At 34.6% G+C, this 22,562-nt stretch overlaps 1 protein-coding gene across 6 annotated transcripts in view; it reads right to left on the bottom strand.

Moving 5' to 3' along the window:
* The window catches only part of LOC145276888 (serine/threonine-protein kinase ULK3-like), a 169,661-nt gene that overhangs the window by 16,491 nt on the left and 130,608 nt on the right, over window positions 1–22,562 (bottom strand). For 4 of the 6 annotated variants that reach the window (XR_013868048.1, XM_080128322.1, XM_080128320.1 and 1 more), the window contains 3 exons: window positions 21,624–21,691; window positions 13,748–13,823; window positions 7,643–7,683 (listed from right to left, as the gene is read on the bottom strand). Coding sequence is in view for 5 of the 6 variants with exons in the window: in XM_080128322.1 (XP_079984448.1) it covers window positions 7,643–7,683; window positions 13,748–13,823; window positions 21,624–21,691 (185 nt within the window). In the remaining variant the exon portion in view is untranslated. Of the gene's footprint in view, window positions 1–3,336; window positions 4,413–7,642; window positions 7,684–13,747; window positions 13,824–21,623; window positions 21,692–22,562 lie in introns of those variants that run through there. The other 2 variants (XM_080128321.1, XM_080128324.1) reach the window with 1 other exon arrangement.

Below are 22,562 nucleotides of genomic sequence, written 5' to 3'. Positions count from 1 at the left end.
AGTCGTTCGGAATCTAATATAAACACCCATATCACAATTGTGGAAACCATACCAGAGCACAGCAGTCAAATAGAGCGAAAACAATGTTGGTGCAGCTATATCACCCTGCTTTACACCATTATCAATGGGGAATACTTCCGAAAGCTGACCATTGAAGTTGACGCGACCTTTTATACTATGATGAAGTTGCTTGAACTTGTCTGTAAAAGCAGGTGTACAGCCAAATTTTTCCAGCACTTTCCAGAGAGCCTCACGGTTGACTGTGTCAAACGCCTTGGTTAAGTCCACAAACACCTGGCAAAGAGGCATACGCTGTTCAATACATTTTTCCAAGAGCTGTCTAGCAGAAAACACCATATCCACAGTTCCTCGCCCACCTCTAAAACCAGACTGGGATTCCGGGAGGATATTAGGACATACATACTTTTCCAATCGGTTTAGCAAGAGCCGTGCAAATACCTTTCCAACCGCACTCAGCAGCGAGATACCTCGATAATTTCCACAATCAGATCTTGTACCCTTTCCTTTGTACAACATAACCAAGATGGCATCTACCCAATCTTGGGCAACCGGGTCACCCTGCCATACTGACAGTATCAAAGAGTGGACCACACAATGTACATTGACACCACCATGTATCAGCAGCTCAACAGGGATGCCATCCAGCCCAGGGGCTTTGTTCGAGTTTATCTGTTTTATGCAGTCAACTGTTTCCACAAGAGTCGGTTCAACATCAAGTTCCGGACAAAAGGAACATTGAAGGATACTTTCTATTGCAGCAACATCAACATTGGATGGGTTATGAAAAAGATCATGAAAGTGTTCATGCCATCGATGCTTAATTTCATCTGAGGTTTTCAGCAAGGTTTTCCCGTCCTTCGCCAGGAGTGGTGTAGTTGAAGAGGATTTCGGACCATAAGCCTGATGAAGCAATGTCTTGACATCTCTATGATCGTAGGCAGTCTGTATCTCCCTGGAGAGGTTAGACCACCATTTGTTTTTTATTTGGCGCACACAACACTGAACCTCACTCCTAACAGAAGAAAAGTGGGCAGCAAGCGCTGGCTCGTTCAGAGGTGAAGAGTTGAGAAGTTTCAAATAAACTTTCCGCTTTCTATCAATTTGAGGCTTAATTTAATCGAAATTATCAGCAAATCAATCTCTATGTCTGGGAACCTTCAATCCAAGAACTTCAACACCTTTTTGGTATATTGTATCTCTTACTGTCTCCCAGTCACAATCTGAGAAATCCACCTTGTTGAAAGCAGATTTCAAGGAACTTCGTACGACTGGATCCTTCAATTTGGAAACATCAATACGTTTAGGCACTTTGACACTATTGAAACGGCTTTTTTTGTTAACTGTAATTCTCAGTTTAGCTCTGACCATTAAATGATCAGTACCACAGTCAGCACCACGCATTACTCTTACTTTGCAAACATTTCCAAAATCACCACGTCTACACAGTATGTAATCAAGCAAATGGCCATGTTTAGATTGGGGATGGAACCAGGTCTCCTTGTGTTTCTGGTGGGAAAAAGTGTTGGTGATAACAAGATTTAGTTCACTGCAGAGATGGAGAAGCAGCATACCATTTGAATTGACTCTACCAATGCCATATGGACCCAATGGAGACTAAGTCTCATTGTCTGATCCAACCCGTGCATTGAAGTCACCAAGAACCACCAAACTCTCAGCGCTTGGCAAACAGATCTAAGCATATGATAAAAGGACGTAATATCGTCTTCAGGCGAAGTAAGAGTCAGCGCATAGACAGAAAGAACATTCATATAACGACCAGCAGCAAGGGGCATTCTCAATGTCATTGCACGATCATTTATGGCTACTGGCTGTTCGATCTTGTCAATTAAGGAGTTCTTAACTGCAAAACCAACACCAGCCTCACGCCTCTCCTTTTCAGCTCTACCAGACCAGAAGATCGTGTAGCCCGACTCGCGCTCAACCAGTTGATCCTCACCTGCGAAACGTGTCTCAGAGAGTGCAGCAATGTCTATATTGTATCTTTGCAATTCCTTAGTCAAAATTGTAGTCTTCCGTTCTAGTCTTTTACCATTGTCAATAAGTGTCCTCACATTCCAGCAACAGAGCTGGAGTGGGTGTCGTTTAGCATAATATCTTCTGTTCCTGTTTACATGGACAGCCATCGCCAATAGGACTTTTTTTTTTTTTTTTTTTTTGACAAATGTCTGAGGAAGTATCTGTACAAAGATGTTATTCCAGAGATTTAGCTTTGTACGACAGCTAGTCTCTCTCTCGGTTCAAAATGTTGATATCCAGCAACAAGCAGGAGCAAGATAGCCAGCAACAAATCAAACTGCAGACCAGCTTAATGCGGGTACTGGTTTTCCGCTTTGTTTTTTAGATCAGAGATTTGCTTCTCCTAGAGAGGCTTCCTTCACCATGGCTTTCTGGAGCCCTCTCCACTCCAGATAAAACAAAACCCACGCATGCAACATGTTTGTTTTGGTTTTGTTTTTTTTGTTGTTTCTTTTATTTTTAAAATCGAGAGAAGCGTTAAAAAAACAAACAAAAAAAAAACGGTATAATTCCTCAATGGTTATGACGATAGTGATGATGTTACAATTCAATAAATACACACGATAATAAACACGAAAAGAAATCCACAGATGCAAAACGTAAAACAAACCAGTCATGAATCTCGATGTTTTTGTTGCTGCTATTTTTTTTTTTTTTAAATTGAGAGAAGCGTTTTAAAAGAAACATACACATATACATAGATATATATATATATACATACATATACATAGATATATATATACATATATATACATACATATACATACATACATATACACATACATATATATACACATACATATATATATATACACATATATACACATATACATACATACATATATATACATATATATACACATATATATACATATATATACACATATATGCATATATATACACATATATGCATATATATACACATACATATATATACACATATACATAGATATATATATATATATACATATATATATATACATACATATATATACACATATACATAGATATATATATATATATACATATATACAGATATATATATATATATACAGATATATATATATATACAGATATATAAAGATATATATACATATATATATATACATACATATATACAGATATGTAAAGATATATATACATATATATATATATACATATATACACATACATATATATATATATATATACATATATACAGGGTCGTGCAGCTAAATTGGGACTAACATAACTTTTTGTAAATTCGCTATTTTCAAAGGCAAATAATGATAAAACGTAATTTTAACTTATATTTATTTCTTCTTTATTGTCTACAGAACAAAATCATTTGATGTGAGCACCCTTTGCGTCAATAATTTGGGAGATTCTCGAGCAAAACCGTGAACAATTCCTTTTTACATCCTCGGGGTCAAGATTACGAAATGCCCGATGAATGGCGGCCTTCAGAGAGTTGACACTTGGATGTGAAGTTACGTTAGACTCTCCCTCAATGACGCCAAACAGCCAATAGTCACAAACATTCAGATCTGGGGAGCTGCTGGGCCAAATATCCTTCGGGACCATGAAAGGAAGATTCTCCTTCAGGAAATCCTGAACTTTCTTTGCTCCATGAGCGGGCGCAGAGTCTTGAACGAGCATCACTTTGAAGGGGTCGTAATTCCTACGTATCCAAGGCATCAAAACATCTTTCAGAATTTTCAAGTACTCCGCTGTGTTGATTTTAAGGCCCGCTTCGATGAAATGAGGAGGCATCACTTGCAACGGCTGCAAAAACCATCACAGAGGCGGGATTTTTGCTCTGCATCACAGGAGGACCTTCTGAAGGATCGTAGGCAATTACCCGAGTGTTCTGACGATTTGCAACCTCATCAACAATGAACTTTTTCTCGTCAACAAAAACGCGGACATGTCCTCCTTTGTGTTTCAGATAGTTCAGAAGCTTTGGGCATCTTTCAGCTCTTAGGGCTTTTGCGCGGGTAGTTAAAAGGTTACGGACTCTCCTTACGTATGACTTCATACCAAGGTCTTCCTTGACTGCCCTGCTGATGGTGCTATGACTCACTCTGCGCTTTTGTGCCAGTTTTGACATCGACTGACTTGGGTCTGCCTTCAACATCCTTTTCAGCCCAGCAAGGAATGTTTTGGTTCTCTTGCGATCACTGCGGGGACTGTGTCGACTTCTCTGAACCTTACCCTCAGCATCAAAAGCAGCAACAACTCGATAAACAGTCGATTTCGCATAGCCTGTGCTCTTAATAATGTCCGAAACAGAGTTCCCGGCGCGTCTCATTTCACATATCGTCGTTCTTCGTGCTAATTCCGCCATATTTGAGCGAAGTATGCCAGATCTTGATCTGAAATATTAAAGCAAAGGGTTTTATAGATTGTCTACAAAAAAAAATTTAGTCATAGGTTAGAAATTACGGAAGATATGTGCTGTTAAATTTAGTCCCAATTTATCTACACAACCCTGTATGTATACGTATACATATACATATATATACATATCTATATATACATATATATCTATACATATAGATACATATACATATATATACATACACACATATATATATATACACATATATGCATATATATACACATATATATATACATATATACGAATATATATATATATATATGATTTTGATTGTAACGTCTTGCCAGACGCGTGTTATGTAACGGATGTCTGGGACCATCCGATACATAAAGGTTAAAATAAACCTTTTTAAGAAACTCGAAAGGAGGGAATCGAATATCGATTGTCCACCAGACAAAAGTAATTACAGCGTAAACAGAAAAATCGGACGACGATTTTTTTTTTATAAAGTAAAGTGATTGTGGGGGAGATCGCATATTTTGCTGGAATGGGACATTTCTTTGTGAGAACAAAGAAAGATTGGAATGCCCTGGAAAAAACAATTATGGTCAAGGCTTGAACGTGTTGTAAAGACACGTGCAATAAACAAAAACAATAGTCGCCCGACTAAGAGAAAATGGATTACTGGAGATCTGGGTCAAATGCAAGCAATGCATTTTGTAAACAAAGCTAAAACTTGCCTGGGAATCGAAGAATCGATTATCGACAGTAAATGAATTAACCAATCAAATGCAAGCCAGCGGAGATCGTAATTGTGGAAAAATACGGGAAAAAAAAAAATCCTGTGGATATAACGATGTGATTTTTGGAGTCAGAAGAACAGAAGTAGGTCTGAGGACTGCCGAAGGACGTGCGATTGTCGAAGTGAAATCGCGTTCTCCCCCCCCCCCCGATCGCTCAATGAAAGGAAAGCCAAGCCGCAGAAATGAACAATTTGATAAAATGCATGTAAGGCTTAGTTAAAAATATATTTTTATATGAAAAGCAATCGTGACTTACGTCTTTCCTTTATGTTTTGAGTTACGCCTGATCGTTATGTGCATGTCAAAACTTTGTTTCAGATACCGTCGTTGTTATGACAAGATCGACAATTGATAAGTCAGCTTGAATGAAAAAATGCTCGGTCAAGGGGGAAATAACCATGCTGTCTTTGCAGTTGCCATGACAACCGTTTAGCTCGGATCATAAACAAGTGACACTAGCGGACGATCAAGGAAATTGACGGCTACTACGTTTTTGTTACAAACCTACTAACTACGACCGTTCCCAACCTGGGTTCCTGCGCAACGTAACACTCCTTCAGACTGAAAATCCATGAGTCCGAAGATAATCTTTTTTTTTCTTTTAGTCCTGCCAGCGAATTCACACGCACAAGCAGACATGACATTGAAGACGCTCCGTGGCATACATACATATATATACATATATACACATACATACCCATAAACATACACACATGCATACATGCATACATACATACACAATACATATAACACATACATACAAACATACACATGCACAGATATACATACATATGCATACACATATATACAAACATATACAAATACATACACACATATACATGCATACTCTTATACATATACGTACACATGTATGCACATATACATACACATAAAGTTACCTACATATACCTACACATACATATATATGCACCTATACGCATACATATATATGCATAAATACATATACACACAAATATATATATACGTATATACATACAAGCACACATAAACATATATACACAAAAATAAATAAATAAATAAAAATATATACACACATACATATATAAATACATATACAAATAGGTATACATACATATACATACACTAGTACATATATTAACATACATACATATATACATACACATACGCATATATAGAATGATGGTAGATCAATTATTACATGCTTTCAGCGTTTCAGTGACAATTTTTCCATCGCCACGGACAATTTTTTATAGACGAATGCCTGAGGGAGTATCTATACAAAGATGATGTCACAGAGTTTTAGCTTTGTACGACAGCTAAGTCTCTCTCTCGGTTCAAAATGTTGAGATCCAGCAACAAGCATGAGCAAGATAGTCAGCAACAAGTCAAACTGCAGACCAGCTTAATACAGGTACTGGTCTCCCGCTTTATGTTGTTTTTTTTGTTTTTTTTAATCAGAGATTTGCTTCACCCAGATGGGTTGCCTTAACAAGGCTTTTATGAGTCCTCTACAGCCCACATACACATTGAAATAAACATATACAAGTACACATACAAGCATGCATACAAACAGATGCACGCAAACATACATACGCAAGAACACACACAAACACATGACAACATGCACATACATGCATACATACACGCATGTATGTACATATGCACACACGTGTACACATACACGTACATGTAGAATATACATGAAGGAGCATTTATGATGACGATGATGATGGTTGTTATGGATAGGTGAATTCAACATGAATAAAACAATCCGAAATACACAGCACATAGAATAAACAGACATTCGCTTCGCCGGTAGTACAGGTTTTAAAATGAACATGCGTTCATAACGGCACAAATCCTCAAAGTTCATTACGACAATGATGGTGGTTGTTACGAATAGGTGAATTCAACATGAATAAAAGAGTAAAACAATCCGAAATACACATATATATATACACATATATATACATACATATATACACACACACACACATAAACATATATATATGCACACATACACACATATATACACTCACACATACACACATATATACACTCACACATACACATATATATGCATATATATATACATATACACACACACATATATATATGCATATATATATACATATACACACACACATATATATATATATATAACACCTATATGCACATAAAATATTGATTGACATTTTATAATTATTTCTTAATGAATTTGTGTTTAGTCCTCTTTTCTTTTTGTGAAAATATTACCAGTAATATTTGAATAGTTCATCTCTTAAAATATTAGATTAATATTTGAATAGTTAACTTTAAAAATATTAGATTAATATTTCCAGCAGTTATAAAATCTTCTAACATTAAAGCACTTTATATATATATATATATATATTCTCTTAAACTTTTGATTTTTAATAAAGAAATAGTGTTTTTAATTATTGCCTAGAATGACTTTTAACATGTATAAACTGATTACCTCGGCACAAAGAAGTTCTTTTCGTCTTCCTTTTGGTTCAACTGCAACAAAAAAAAAAGGTATTCTAAAAATGCTTGATATCACAAGATGGTTTAAAATCTTGATAAATAATGAATTGCTTGAAAAAAAAACTATAAAAAGATTAAATATAAATAAGTTAAATATTTATGGTCTATTTTTGTGATGGAAATATAGACAACTATTAAGACAAGCGTGACTTGAATATTTTAATAATTAAGTTGTAAAGTTTCAATATTTCATGATGAATACAATTTTCAGAAATATCTAGTTTACATGTAAAAATGTCATCTATACAAAACATATATTTTTACATTTAAAAACTTCAAAAATATTCACACAAGAAAAAGATTGATAAACAAGAAATCAGTGGACATATCAGGAAATACTTATACAGATTAAGAGACATCAGTAGATAGTGTGAATTTCATTGTCCTTCAAAACGACATGACCATCAAGGAAAAATTAATTCAATTCTGATTTTATTAAAAGAAGTAAAGAAAGAACTAATATATTAAAATAAATATTTCAAATACACTAAAAATGGCAGAGCAAAAACATGACAATGCTCTTGTATTTTGTGATGAAAGTTTATTAAAGTCTGTAGCAAACAGGATTGCAACGAAGACAAGCTGGAGTTAATTCTGACGGCTCAAGAATTTGAATATACTTCCTTTCTAACTCGTTCAATCAGAACCAGCTCTCAGTCACATGACCGAGTTTATAAAAGGTTAAATCTTTCTTCTATTTGATAAACAAACAAGGGAGTATTTGTAGTAGACAGGATTGCAAGGAAAATGAGCAGGAGCAAATTCTTGCAGCTCAAGATTTGGAATATACTTCCTTTCTGGCTCGTCCAATCAGAAGCCAACTCTCAGTCATATGACAGAGTTTATAAAAGGTTAAACTGGCAACACTCCCTCTTTTTCTTCCCAGATCTTGGACTAACAACAACTCCACATGGAACGGACTTGTCACCCCCCCCCCCATTTGCCTTTAAGAAGCTCATACCAGGAGAAACTGTGGACGTCTTCTTCACAGAGCTGAAGAAACTTGCAGTTCTATTTGGCAAAGGAGTGTCAGAGCAGACACTGGCGTATGCGTTTGTGGCCGGCCTTCCCACCCATGTTAAGCAACTGTTGAGGGCAACGTCCATGGAACATTTGTTGGAACGCGCTCGAGCCATTATCAGAGATGAGGAGGACCTGAGGGAACCGGTTGTAATAATGGCATAGGCAGCCAAGACTAATGCTGAAAAGAGTCCAAGTTTGAGACCCACGACCAATGGGAGATGTTTCTGCTGCGGCCAGCGAGGCCATTTCGCAAGAAGTTGTACTAACAAGGGGCCCCCGCGCTGTTTCCAATGTGGTAGTTATGGACATTTATCCCAAAATTGTGCGGGAAATGCATCAGGGGGCAGGACGTCAGCGCCGCCCTGTTCTCCGGACATGATTTAATTGAGGTGCAACCAACAATAAATGTGTACGTAGACCAAGTGCCTTGTTCAGCTCTTCTCGACTCCGGGTGCTCACACACCATCACGAGTGCCAAGTTGTATCGAAACTGGACAAAGCAGAACATCAAAGTAACCACAATAGGTGGCAATACGCAAGCTTGCTGTGGAGCCGGAACTGTCAAAGTCCACACAGACTCTGGTGTGGCCGCAGACATTAATGTGCTGGTGATGCGAGGGGATTTGCTGGGATTCGATGTACTGTTGGGATATGATGCTATTAAGACACTGGGGGGGAGTTGTTATCGGAAGAGATGGGACTGTGCGGTTTTTGGAAACCCCAGTGTGTGCTGCAGTTCACATTGATCGGCCTGATTTTAAGGTGGACTACGACCATCACCAAAAAGCATGGACTGCATCATGGAAGTGGACAGAAGGAAGGGCGCCAACCAAACTCAAGAATAGCATTGCAGAGTACTCGATACTTTTTACTTGCCAATTGTTTTGTGTTTTTATACAAGCATAGATAACTGCCTAGAGATAGGTAAATAATTTGTTTTAGGTTTTATTAAGATTTTTTCCAAACAGAATAAAAACTTCTTTTTTTTATTGATAGTAAAAAGAATTGAATTTTGCAGTTATGAAACAAAGTAAAATGCAGCATTTATAGAATTTTGTAATTGCCGCCACCTCAATGGGGGGGGCAATTATAATTTTGTTTAATATTTAGCACATCAGTCATCATATAGTGTATTTAAATATATAAAACTTGTTATGATTGAAACTGCAAAATACTAAATAATTTCATACAAATCTTTCACAGATAAGGATTTTTCCGTGTCTCAAAATAGACGATCTTTAAAATCAAATTAGCATACGATGCCTGATGTTAGAAACCTAGTTTTTTTATATTTGTACTCCCCATATATTTGTGCAACTTTCTCTGCTTCAACCTTTTACATTTTCCAAAAAAAGTTGAAAATCAACCTACCCTAATGCCAAGAGGAGGGACTGAGAGAGTGGTATAAAAGGCAGTCGAGTGAGAAGGTTGTTATTGTTGTCATTGGACGTTACAGTGACGCGTGCGTTAGCAGTTGATTAAGAAGTTGTTTTTTGTGTCAAGTCGCGCACCTCTGTGAAGGTGAAGGTCATAGGAACACCATGCTTGACTCCATACAGCCGAGCATTCTATTCCTTTGAACATTCTGTTATTGGGCTGAATAAATCCTTCCGTTGTTTCATTTATAAAAGAGGTTTTGTTTCTTTATTCATGTTTAGCAATTACTTTTTTAATTAGGAGGTGTCTACAAGCATTCCCTAAAAGTCCTATAACAACTGCAATCAAATCTGGAGAACAAATGGCACAAACTGCCTTCAATTTTTGATATAACTGTGAAATTAAATAAGGGTGCTATAAAAAATAGTTATAAGCGTTCTATAACTGTGTTAGAAGCCATAAAATCAAATGAAAATATGACAAGCAAAACAATGGGTGACCTAAACTGAAACTCTTTTACAAAAAATGACAGTACAATCTAAAATTACGCTTAAACCAGGACAAAACTCAAACAAAACCAAATTGCCTACTCCCTTGAGGCTTGCATTTACGAAGATCCGTGGGCTTAGAACTAATTTAAATGATGTTGAAGCATTTCTCCTAATAAACACCCCAGATATCTTAGCACTAAGTGAGACAAACCTATACTCCTCCATCCTCTCTAACTACTTTAACATGCCCAAATATCTCCCACTCTACCGTAAGGACTCTGACAGATATATGCACGGGCTTGTAGGCTATCTTCGAAAAACCCTCCCCTTGAGTAGAGAAACAAAACTGGAATCAGATGATCAAGCCTTTATGTGCTTTCAACTTAACAAGCAACATAACATTAGTTACTTTTATTTTCTCTACCGCTCTCCCTCGACCCAGGCTGTACCCTAATAAACAAAGTCTCTGACAGCATAGATACAGCACTCTCCATCGACACTAGCACACAAGTGCATGTATTTGGAAACTTGAATGTCCACCACAGCAACTGGCTTGGATTTTCTACTTAGAGAGACGCAGCTGGTAGCACAACACATAGCTTCTCTTTATCTCATTCCCTATCACAGATAGTTACATTTCCAACCTGTTTCCCAAACCAGCAAGAACAACACGTATCACTTCTAGATCTGTTTCTGACAACAGTTCCCGATGATTGTGTTACAAATGCCCACAGCCCACTTGGGAACGCTGATCATGCAGTGATAATAGTTGAAATCGTTCTAAACTCTAGAGCCAAAACTGAAGAGCCACTGCTCAAAACAACGAGATATTATAAAAAGGCTGAGTGGGAAGCCATCAGGGATCTCATCAGAGACGCCCCATGGCAAAATATCTTTTCACTTCCTGCAAAACAGTGTGCAAATGAAACCACTGAATGGTTCAAAATGGCAATTGAAGCACATGTTCCCACACGGAAATTTTATAGCAAGCCCTACTCTCCCCTTCTACTTGTGTAGCAGCCATTGCACAAAGACAGCATGCATACCGCAGATTTAACCGACATAAGTCCAGTTCAAACAGACAGAAGTATATAGAAGCTAGAAGTAACTGTAAGAAAGAAATAGTGACAGCTAAGAAAGAACTTACTGAATCCACCAAAAAACGTATTGAAGCACAGAAATTAGGAACCTGTGACTTCTGGAAAATCTACAACAGTATAGTAAATAATGAGCAATCAACAATTCCCCCACTATCCAACAATCATGAGGTAGTTTGCTCAGCAACCGAAAAGGCTAACATGCTTGCCAGTCGGTTTGCTTCCAACTCCACACTGGACCCTGCTAATCACCCCCTCCCTGACTTTCCTTTGCGAACAGACGCTACACTAGACAATCTGAAAATTACCCCTTCCCAGGTGCATGCTATCATAAGAAAGCTTGACACTGCAAAAGCATGTGGACCTGATCTCATCCCGGCTGTGCTATTAAAAAGGTGCTCTGCCAAAGTAGCTCCAGTTCTCTCCAAACTTTACAACAAATGCCTGAATGGACCTTGCTTTCCTGCCTGCTGGAAAACTGCTTCAGTGGTACCAGTTTTCAAGAATTCTGGAGAAAGAACTGACCCAGTAAATTATCGCTCCATTAGCCTCCTCCCACTTTTCGCCAAAATATTTGAGTCCATAATTAACCAAGCTCTTACAGATGCTAAACTTCTTACAGATGCTAAACTTCTGACCGACCAACAATATGGATTTAGGCAAACCCGTTCCACAGCAGACATTCTAACTGTAATCTCTAAACGTATATACCATTCAATGGACAAAGCAAGGGAGGGTAGAGCGGTAGCTCTAGATATATTTATGGCTTTTTGACAGACTATGGCATGAAGGTCTTCTCAGAAAAATCAGATCATACGGTATCACTGGAAGAATACTTAACATAATTGAATCCTTCTTAGATAAGAGAAAAATCCAGGTTGTCCTTGACGGTCGTACATCTAAACAATATAATATAAATGCAAGAGTGCCTCAGGGGTCTATCCTTGGACCTCTACTATTCCTGATATTCATAAATGACCTCCCTGACAAAATTGTTTGTGAGATGAGTATATATGCTGATGACACCATGCTCTATAACAGACACGACAGGAAAACAAATGAACATATATCTAAAGAAATGGCAGAAACACTAAAGGATGACCTCCAATCTGTAGTGGAATGGGTACAAAAATGGATGGTCACATTCAATGCTGCCAAGATTAAACTTGTTTCCTTCAATAATTACAAGAAACCTTCTCTACCACCAATAGCAATGGCCAAAGACTCTTTATCTGAAAGTACATCTTTTAAACTCCTCAGCCTAAAGTTCACAGGAAACATGAGTTGGAACAATTACATTGAGAGTATTGCCAGGACCACTGCGAAGAAGGTGGGTTCTCTCTACCATGCTAGAAAGATACTAACGCCCGAAAGTATCCTATACCTCTATAAGGCCACTATTCGCCCATGCATGGAGTACTGTCATATTTGGGCTGGTGCATCTGCTACTAATCTCTCGCTCCTAGACAAGGTTCAAAAGAAAATCGCCAACCTGATAGGTCCTGAACTGTCATCTAAGCAAAATGTAGCATCCCTCTGCCTGTTCTAGAAGTACTTTAATGGTGAATGCTCCAACAAACTGCAAGCACTTGTGCCCCCTGCCATAAATACCCCTGACAAACCCGACAAGCAGCTAAAACCCACCCCTTCACAGTAGAGATCCCTAGATGTAAAGAGCCTTCTACTCCAGTAGTTTCTTCCCCAGAACCGCTAGACTTTGGAATTCCCTTCCGGATTCCTGCTTCCCCAACTGTACTGACATGCAGAAGTTCAAGTGTAAAGTGAACCGACATCTTGCTGCCCAACTCCCCACATAGTATCCCTGTAGCTTATGTCCCTGATAGTACATCAAAGGCAATGTGCCTTGTTTCGGATGAAAATGTAATAAAAAAATAAATAAATAAAAACAGAGATCAAGAATTAGCCTAAATTATCACTGAATCCGATTTTTTGCCTATGCTAGCAAACTATATTCATTAATGAAATAGGAGAAAAATCACTTTATTTTCTTATAAAAATATGATCTATAATACAACAAAGTTTACTTACCTTGAATTAATTGCAAACAAACTTCTAGTGCACTTTCATATTTTTTTAACGCATTCTCATATTTTTCTTCTCTAATCTAAATAGAATAAAGAATTTTTTTTAGAAACAAACATTCAAACTTAGTTCTAACATTTATTCTATTTTGGTTCATACTTTCAACATTATTCTAATTAGAATTTTTATTGATGAAATCATTGTGTTAGCTTTATTACTTAGACTTAAAACAATAGTGTTACAATCATGATCATTTTAAAATAAGATAGTCCATTGACAAGATGTCTAAAAACGGATTATAGGAGTCAACTATAATTTATAAGATAGCATTTCCAGTGATATTTTAAGGTATGGGAGATCTTTCAAAGTAGCAGTAAGATATAAACCTTAATTCCAACTTGGGAATAGATAATATTTATGACAAAACAATTGGTAGGCAGTTTCTGGAAATACAAAAGTTATTTACTATTAATTTCATAGACAAATGCTGAAATGTGCAATGAAGTAAAGTCTACTGACATCAATATTTAATAACATTACTTAAAAATAATAATAATAATAATAATAATAATAATAATAATAATAATAATAATAATAGATACTGAATGATTTCCTGGTTAAAATAATGGTCTTTTGCTACTCTTCGCTTTTATTAATTTATTTTTACAATTTTTTTATATAGCCGCTCTACTAATTTCGTGGCATTTCCATTCCTTCTCTTAAAATTTGAGGTGGCTCCTTTCTATGCTCCAACTTAAAAAAAGGAGCCAATTTTTTCTTGGCACCATCTGCATTTAAAAGCAATCTGTTAAAAAATTCAATAAATTTCCAACATTTTCAAATAGGTTATGCAACACGATTCTAAAATTTGAAAAAAAAAACAAAAAAAAACAAATATAACAAATGACATTCTTTAGACATATTTCTTTAGCTGTAGTGAAAAATCTCACAAAATTAATTCATGAGAAATTAAAGGTGAAGATAAATAAATAGTAAAAAAGCTTCAGACATTTTATGGTGCTAGTATCAGATAATTAACATAATTTTTAGTTAATACATTTTAAGCTTATTTTTTTCAAGTTGGTTCCTAAAACAAAATGAAATATTCACGAGAATCGTACAATCAGCACACATATTTTAGAATAAAGTGATGTGATATGGAAAATAGAAATAAACGTAGTTAAAGCATTTGAAAGATGAAAGATTGGTTTCATGGCATGATGCCCGAGATTTGCCACTTCTGTTGAAAAAAAATTATTCAGCAGAAAGTGGTGGGAGGTGAACATCAGTTCCGGGTGTATTTTACAGAAAAACATCTAGGTCAACACAAAAAATTGTGAAAGGTGATTTTTGCATTGAAAATTTTAAATGTTATTTTAATCTATATAATACTCTGCTTGTTCCTTTCTTAGTAAATCTGTATGTCACGCTTTGAAAAAGGCCAAATATGATTTTGGATGTTATAATTTTGAAAGGCCAAACCCCTTCAAAAAAAAGGCCAAATCTCTTCAAAGAAGGCCAAATCTGCGCTTTAAAAAAAATTAAATTTGGCTTTAAAAAGGCCTATCCGACAACCCTGGACAAGAATACGAGATTGATCTCCCTTTGACGTAGCTTCGTTTTTGAATATCATTATAATAATATATGATTATTTTTGTCATGGTGCAAGAAAGGAACTCCTAATAATTTCAATGTGCAGTAGTTCTTTGCTCAAGAAAGAAGTCAGTGAAACGTTATGTAAAAAAAGGAAACATTAAAAAGAAACCGGGTAAAAAAAAAACAAAAAAAAACATTGTCAAGAGGTGCTGGACTGAAGGAGTAAATTAAAGATTGCCTCCTTACAATATGATTTTATTATTTGTATTGAACAATATTACTTTTTGGGTATTTATTAATTTATGTTATTTGGGTCAATTCCATATTTAAAATACAATGGGTACTATTTTCATAAAAATGTTAATAAACTCATATTTGTTGCATGTTATTAGTGTATCTGTCCAAAAAACGAATTTTTTGTACTATACAGAAAAATATCAGCTTTATCAAAACATATTTCCTGATTAAATATATTTACAATTCCATGGAATTTTCACAGGTCCTGTTATATATACTTTTTTCCTATAATTGGAATGTTTTCTTTTTTAGAAATACGCAAAAGAAATATGTTTAATAAAAGCCCTCTCCTCCTCATGTTAAGAATGGCTTTATAAATAATAACATTATTATTTATAAAGCCATTCTTAGCATTGAAAGAGAGGTTAAGTATTCTGTACTTTCACCTAACAATTTAATAAATAAATGAAAATGTTTTTGCCCAGAATAAGAAAAAGAATAGTTCCAGATGAGCACAGTGGTGAAGTGCAAAAATTGGTTCTGCTATATTTATCAAAACTGATTTTTGCACTTCACTGCTTTCTCCAGAACATATTCTTAGTCGGAAGTGTCAATTCTCAAGTGTTATGCCATGATACTGGAAGATTAAATAAAATGCACAAAAATGGTAAAATAAAATAGTTTACAAGTTTCAAACAATTATAGTTTTTAAAAATATTAACCAAAAGGAAGGAATACAGTTTTAGTTAATATTTTTATTTATTTTTCTTCATTTTTACTAATTGTGTCAGATTCAAATTAAATTTTTGATATTTCTTCTATCATATATCAGGTTGACAAGAGAGTTCTTGCAGTTTTTAACTTTTAAATTCAGATGAACATGTCTTGACTCAAACAAAAATTTATTAATCGAAATAAGCACCATCAAAATCAACACACTTTTGCCAACGCAAAACAAGTGCATTTATGCCAGTAACGTAAAAATCTTGCGTTCTGGTGGCAGTGAAGTCGCTGAAGGGATTTTTGATATCACTTGGGTTTTTAAAGCATTTCTCATGCAGAATGTTGTCGAAATGCTTGAAAAGATTGTAGTCAGTAGGTGAGAGGTCTGGAGAGTATGGCGGATGAGGCAGAGTTTCATCACCCAATTCGTTCATCTTCTGCAGAGTTGGTTTAACAATGTGCAGTCAAGCATTGTCATGGAGGAGAATTGGGCCTTTTTGTTGATTAATGTTGGGTGTTGTTGTCGAAGTTCCTGATGCATTCCATCAATTTGTTGACAGTACTCATCCATTGTAATGGTTTTGTCTGCATTCAAAAAACTAATGGATAAGACCAGTTGCAAACCACCAAATAGTCAACATGACCTTCTTTTGGTGCAACTCTGGTTTTGGGAAGTGTCGTAGAGCTTCGTCGCCATCTAACCACTGAGCTGAGCATTGCTGGTTGTCCTAAAGAACTCACTTTTCACTGCGAGTCACAACCCAGTCGAGAAACAGGTCGTTCTTGTTGCATAAAAGAAGAGACAATGATATTTCATAATGCCGTTTCCTTTGGTTGTCATTCAATTCATGAGGCACCCACTTATCAAGTTTTTTTTCTTTCCAATCTATCTCAAGTGGTTGAAAATCGTTGTATAAGTTATGCCTAATTCAGAAGTTCTTGAACAATTGTGCGTTGGTTGACTTCAATTAAGGTTCTTAATTGATTATTGTTAACATCCGATGGCCGACCACTATGCTCATCAACTTCAAGACTCATCACCACTATGAAATTTCTTAAAACACCATTGTGCTGTACATTCAGTAGTGGTTCTTGGACTAAATGCTTTGTTGATATCGTGAGCTGTTTCAGCAGTTTTTTGGCCTAGCTTGAATTGAAATAAAAAATTGGGCGAATTTACTTTTTTTCCATTTCCATTTTATATTCAACGTTCTGAAAAATGCTCTTTAAAATGATATATGAAGTAAAAGTATTATAACGAAAACTTATTTGAAAATACATCATTTGAAATCAAAATTAAAAATTCCGCAAGAACTTTCTTCTCAACCTAATAAAAAATTTTTGTGTGCGTGTGTGAGTGTATGAATTCGTTCCCTATAGACTCAGAAACGGCTAGGCCGATTTTTTTTAAATTTCATACAAAAATACTTAATGTGTCTGGGAATGATTTTATGTAGGTTTTGTATCGAAATGCATTTGATAAGTATCAGGTATCGGTAATCGAAAAAATTTGATTGAAGGAGGAAATCCAATTTTGACCAAAGTTAACACTCTTATACAACCTAACATCACACGTGCATTTGAGAAGTTTTATCATGGTACAAGCAGAAACGCCCAGCTGTAAAATTTATAAGGCTGGGACATGTTCAAAATGAATGTTTCTTTTTAGAGCACAAATGAACCATGATACTTGACTTTTGTACATTTAATTTTAATTCAAGTGATTATGTAAAAATAATTTCATAAACTCAACAATACTTTCTTTTTTGAAAATACAAATACTATAAATGTATTCATTGTGGTTATCCATTTGTCTATTATCCTACTCTTATAAAAGAATCATTGCAAACACCACAATACCGCATTTACTTTAGGAGGGCACCTTAAACTGGAGATATTTGAAAAATCTTTAAAAGATGTGGGATTTTAATAAATCTTTAGGGACTTATTCAGGAAAAAGAATATTTTTTAAACATATTTTTCAAATACAACTGCGCAATCTTATATTAGTAAACCAGCACACTTAGTGAACGCAGCTATCTGAAAAATAGTTTAACAATTACAGGTTTTATTTTTCCATAAATGAAAAATTGATTTAATTAATTTCAAATGAAAATAAGTATTAGATTTAAAGAATTTCAAACTGAAAAAAAAAATACAAATAAACATTAATTATTTCAGAAGATATATATGCAGTGACCAGACAAGATCAGGACTCCAGCAATAAAAAAAAATTGTCCTCTAGCATTGTAATACTAAACTGTGAACTCTTTGAGAGGTGCCAATAGGTGCAAAAACAAATTTGAACATTTCAAAATGTTTAATAAGGATATATGGTATAAATGAAGTTTGAAATATTTGCTTTTCTAACTATAATTTACCAATAAAAATGATTCAAATTAGACTCGAAGATCCAATGTTAAATCGGGGAATCAGATCCCTAATCTACTGTCTTGTGACCCTTAGTCTTAGAACAAGATATATATTTGCTTTTTTTCTTTCTGAAGAGACAAATGTTTACAGTATTTTCTTAGTGCCTGGAAAATTTGTTAATAACTATAACATGACAGTTTAAAATTCAAATTAAGTTTCAAATTCGTAAGAATCACAGTAATTTATTTATTTCTTTTTGTCAACTATTAACAAAAGATTCAAATAACTAACGTGTTTCTGAAGAAACCGAGATGTCAGTGAATTCAATTTAGGATCCTTAAAAAGAAATTTTTAGACACTATTGCAGTTTTTATTTCAATTAATAATCAGGTAAATATTACTACTGTTGACATAAATTAGTTTAATTTAAAATTAGTTAAAAACAATTCAACAATAATACTCATTTGTGACCTATATGTTTGGCATTTATTACTTTATTCACAACCAATATTTACAGTAACTTAATATGCTTATATTTTATATCAAATATAATTTTTTAATGCAAAAACACCACAAATAATCTTTTGTTAATAGTAGAAAGAACTGAAATAATTTTGTAACCATTTGAAATTTGAACTTATTATTGGAACTATTTGAATCCATTATGTTTGCTTTTTAGGTTATGACAGTCGACTTTGAACTTAAACAAAATGCTGTGCAAAAAATAGTTTGATTTGCTTCATCATTATCAATCTATTATATCTATAAAAGTGAACGTGTGTGTGTGTGTGTGTGTGTGTGTGTGTGTGTGTACATTTTCCTATGCAATAACTCTCAATTTTCAGTCTACAGACTTGAAATTTGATATACAGGGTACTGAGATTTGGGAATATCTTTGTAATCCATTTTTGGCCAGAAATTTGGCTATTAAGGGGTCAAAGTTCAGCGATTTGACCTTTGAGAACTCTACCAAACTCCTCCGCCAATTTTGGGTCTAAACACTTGAAATTTTAGATATAGGTTCCTTGGACATGAATCTAACTTAATAACTTGATTTGAGCCCAAAACAATAAATGTTAAGGGGTCATAATAGGGGTTAAAGTTAAAAAAATTGACCACTTTTTAGGGGGGGGGGCTCAACAGACACCTCCAACTACCCGGGCAACGCTGGGCTGAAATGCTAGTATTTAATAAAATTAATTGAAAGATTATATTTAGAAACTCTCGCCTATTATAACCGAGAGCATTAACTAGTTTATATGTGTACATTTATTTTTGAGTTCTGCTTATGACTACATAAACATACATTGACAGGATAGTGTAGGGTTTCAAAATAAGCTTCTGATTATTGGTGATTGTTTAAATCGATAAAAAGGTGAAAGTCATAAATTTCAACGCTTGTTAAAGAAAGGGTGGGGTCAAACAAAGGTGAATAACTACAGAAAAGAAAGGATATATCTATAATTAGTTTAGGCTTCTACACGATTTTCCTCCTGCTTTGGAGCCAGTGGTGAACTTATTTGAGCATCTTCCCATCATCGATCATTACATTACAAGGATGTCTGCAAACAAAGCATAAGGGCAAATAACATTGACCCAACAAGCTGAGAGTCTGTAGTTGAAGACTGCAACTACTGGAGAAGTGCTATGAAGACATTCTCCAAGAGAAGTGAAGGCTGCATCAGAGCTCTTAGATTTGGATACTATCAACATTTATGAAAAATGCAAATAGAATATGCTGATTCAGAATAGGGCTTTACAATTTAGTAACACACCATTATCTCCAAAGACAGATGCCAATAACAACAATATTACAAGATAATCAGATATATCTATTCCAAAAGTGCTCAATACTAAGCAGTACTTTGTAAAGCTTGTATATGTATTTGGTTGTTTGGCTTACATCAACAAATTGAGAACTTCTACAAAACTGCTATTCTATTCAACCTTTGAGTTGAATAAAATAGCAGCTCTGAGGAGGTCATACAAATTGAAACCTCAATTTGTTGATGCAAGTTGAACAAACCACACACACACACATGTGCATGTTAAGAAATTTGTTATTCTTTGTAATAAATATAAAAAATGGTTCATAAATTTGATAGTATTATAATTATTTTTAAACTGATAACATTATCACATATTAAAATTAAAATATATTTCTACTGAAATGTGTTATTCCTGCAGAGATTGAAGACTCATTACACTCAATACATTGGTACTGATTCAGAACCTGACCCAAAGTCATATTGGCATCTTCCGGCAGTTTATGGTAAATAGCCAGAAAAATTGCCAGAAAAGGGTGATATAAACACTTCCAGACAAAATTTCAAAACTGAAAACAAAACTAACACAAGATTTACCATAAGTTTAATTAGAAATATTTATTTTTTCAAGAAAAATATATTTAAAAAAATTTTGAACAAATGTTTTAAAGGCAAATCATAGAAACAACTATGAACAGAAATAAAAAAAATTTATATAAAATATACATAGAAGTTTGTTTTTTTTTGGCAAGAAAAGTTTCAATAAAATAAGATATATTTTAAATGATGAAAACAACTTTTTATTCATTGTAATAACTATAATTAAAAACAATTTCTTTTTCAAGTATCAGAAAGTTGGGTTTTTTTTTTTTTTGCTTATTAACTGAAACATTGTCTGCTGACAGCTGATTGGTTAATCAGGGTTTTTTTTGGCTGTTTTTCTAACAGTTTACCATAAACTGCAGGAAGTTGCTGTGGTGACTGCATCATGGCAGCAAAAATTGGTAGTGACACCTTATTTTACACAGAACATTGCATCTTAAACTTCATTCACTTCTTTTAATTGTTTAGAACCATAAAATTTGCAAGTGTACTTAGTTCACAATCTGGATGATTATTTTGAAAACACAAAGAAAAATCTATGAACATAAACAATTGTTTTATTAAATAATAATGAAAAGATTTACTTCAATTTCAGCACGTTTTATTTCGTGTAATGCTTTGAAGAGTTCTTCTTCATTAGTTGCCAACACAACTGAAATAAATGAAAACAAATATTAGAAAAATGCTAGAGTTATACAGAAAAGCTTTTATCTTGAACATTGTACATTTGTTATCTTCAATTTGTTTTGACTAAAGTAAGGCGCTGCACAAGAGAAGAGTCTATCAGGCAGCATGTGTACAAAACAGTGTGATGATGTATGGAAGTGAAACCTGACCAGTTGAGGACATGCATTGCATAGAGGGACACAATATAAGAATGATGGGATGGATGTGTAAATCTTAAAATCTCAAAGGAAAATTAAATCTGGACAGAAAGATGTGAGTAGAAAAGAAGGCTTTGATGGTCACATTGAAAGAATGGATGAAAATTCATGGATTAGTAAATATAAAAAGTTGAGGTAGCAGGTTCAGTTCGCGGACAAAAACCAGGGAAAATAATGGGAAGTGATAAAAATGAACTTAAGAGAAAAAGGGATGAATAAAGACCTAGTCAGAGATAGGTTAGTTTGGAAGTTAGTTTTTAAAAGCTGTCCTATACATGCCAACATGTAAAACAGATATTCAACCGATGATGATGAAGATTATGATATCTACAAAGTTGTGCAGCAAATCAAAACAACAAAAAGAAATGATAAAAGTGATTTGACTTTGATCAAATTACAAATTTCATTTGGGAAAATAATCAAGCATTCTGGAAGAGTACAATCATATGCTTACAGATTACTGTTCTCAACAATTTAAAAAGGAAGCTTTTGAGAGAGATTTTAATTCAAAGTAGTTTAAGCTGTAGTTAGACTTAATCTACCTGAAGGGTGAAGTACATTTTACAGCAATGATGAAATGCTAGAAAAATTATGATTTTCATAAAAGACAATAGTATTTGAAAGTTATCAATGAATATT

Source organism: Euprymna scolopes, chromosome 5 (assembly GCF_053919585.1).
Source record: "Euprymna scolopes isolate OS-2025 chromosome 5, ASM5391958v1, whole genome shotgun sequence".
Lineage (NCBI taxonomy): Eukaryota > Metazoa > Mollusca > Cephalopoda > Sepiida > Sepiolidae > Euprymna > Euprymna scolopes.
Note: the sequence above shows the minus strand (reverse complement) of the source record. Positions and strands in the feature narration are given on the sequence as shown.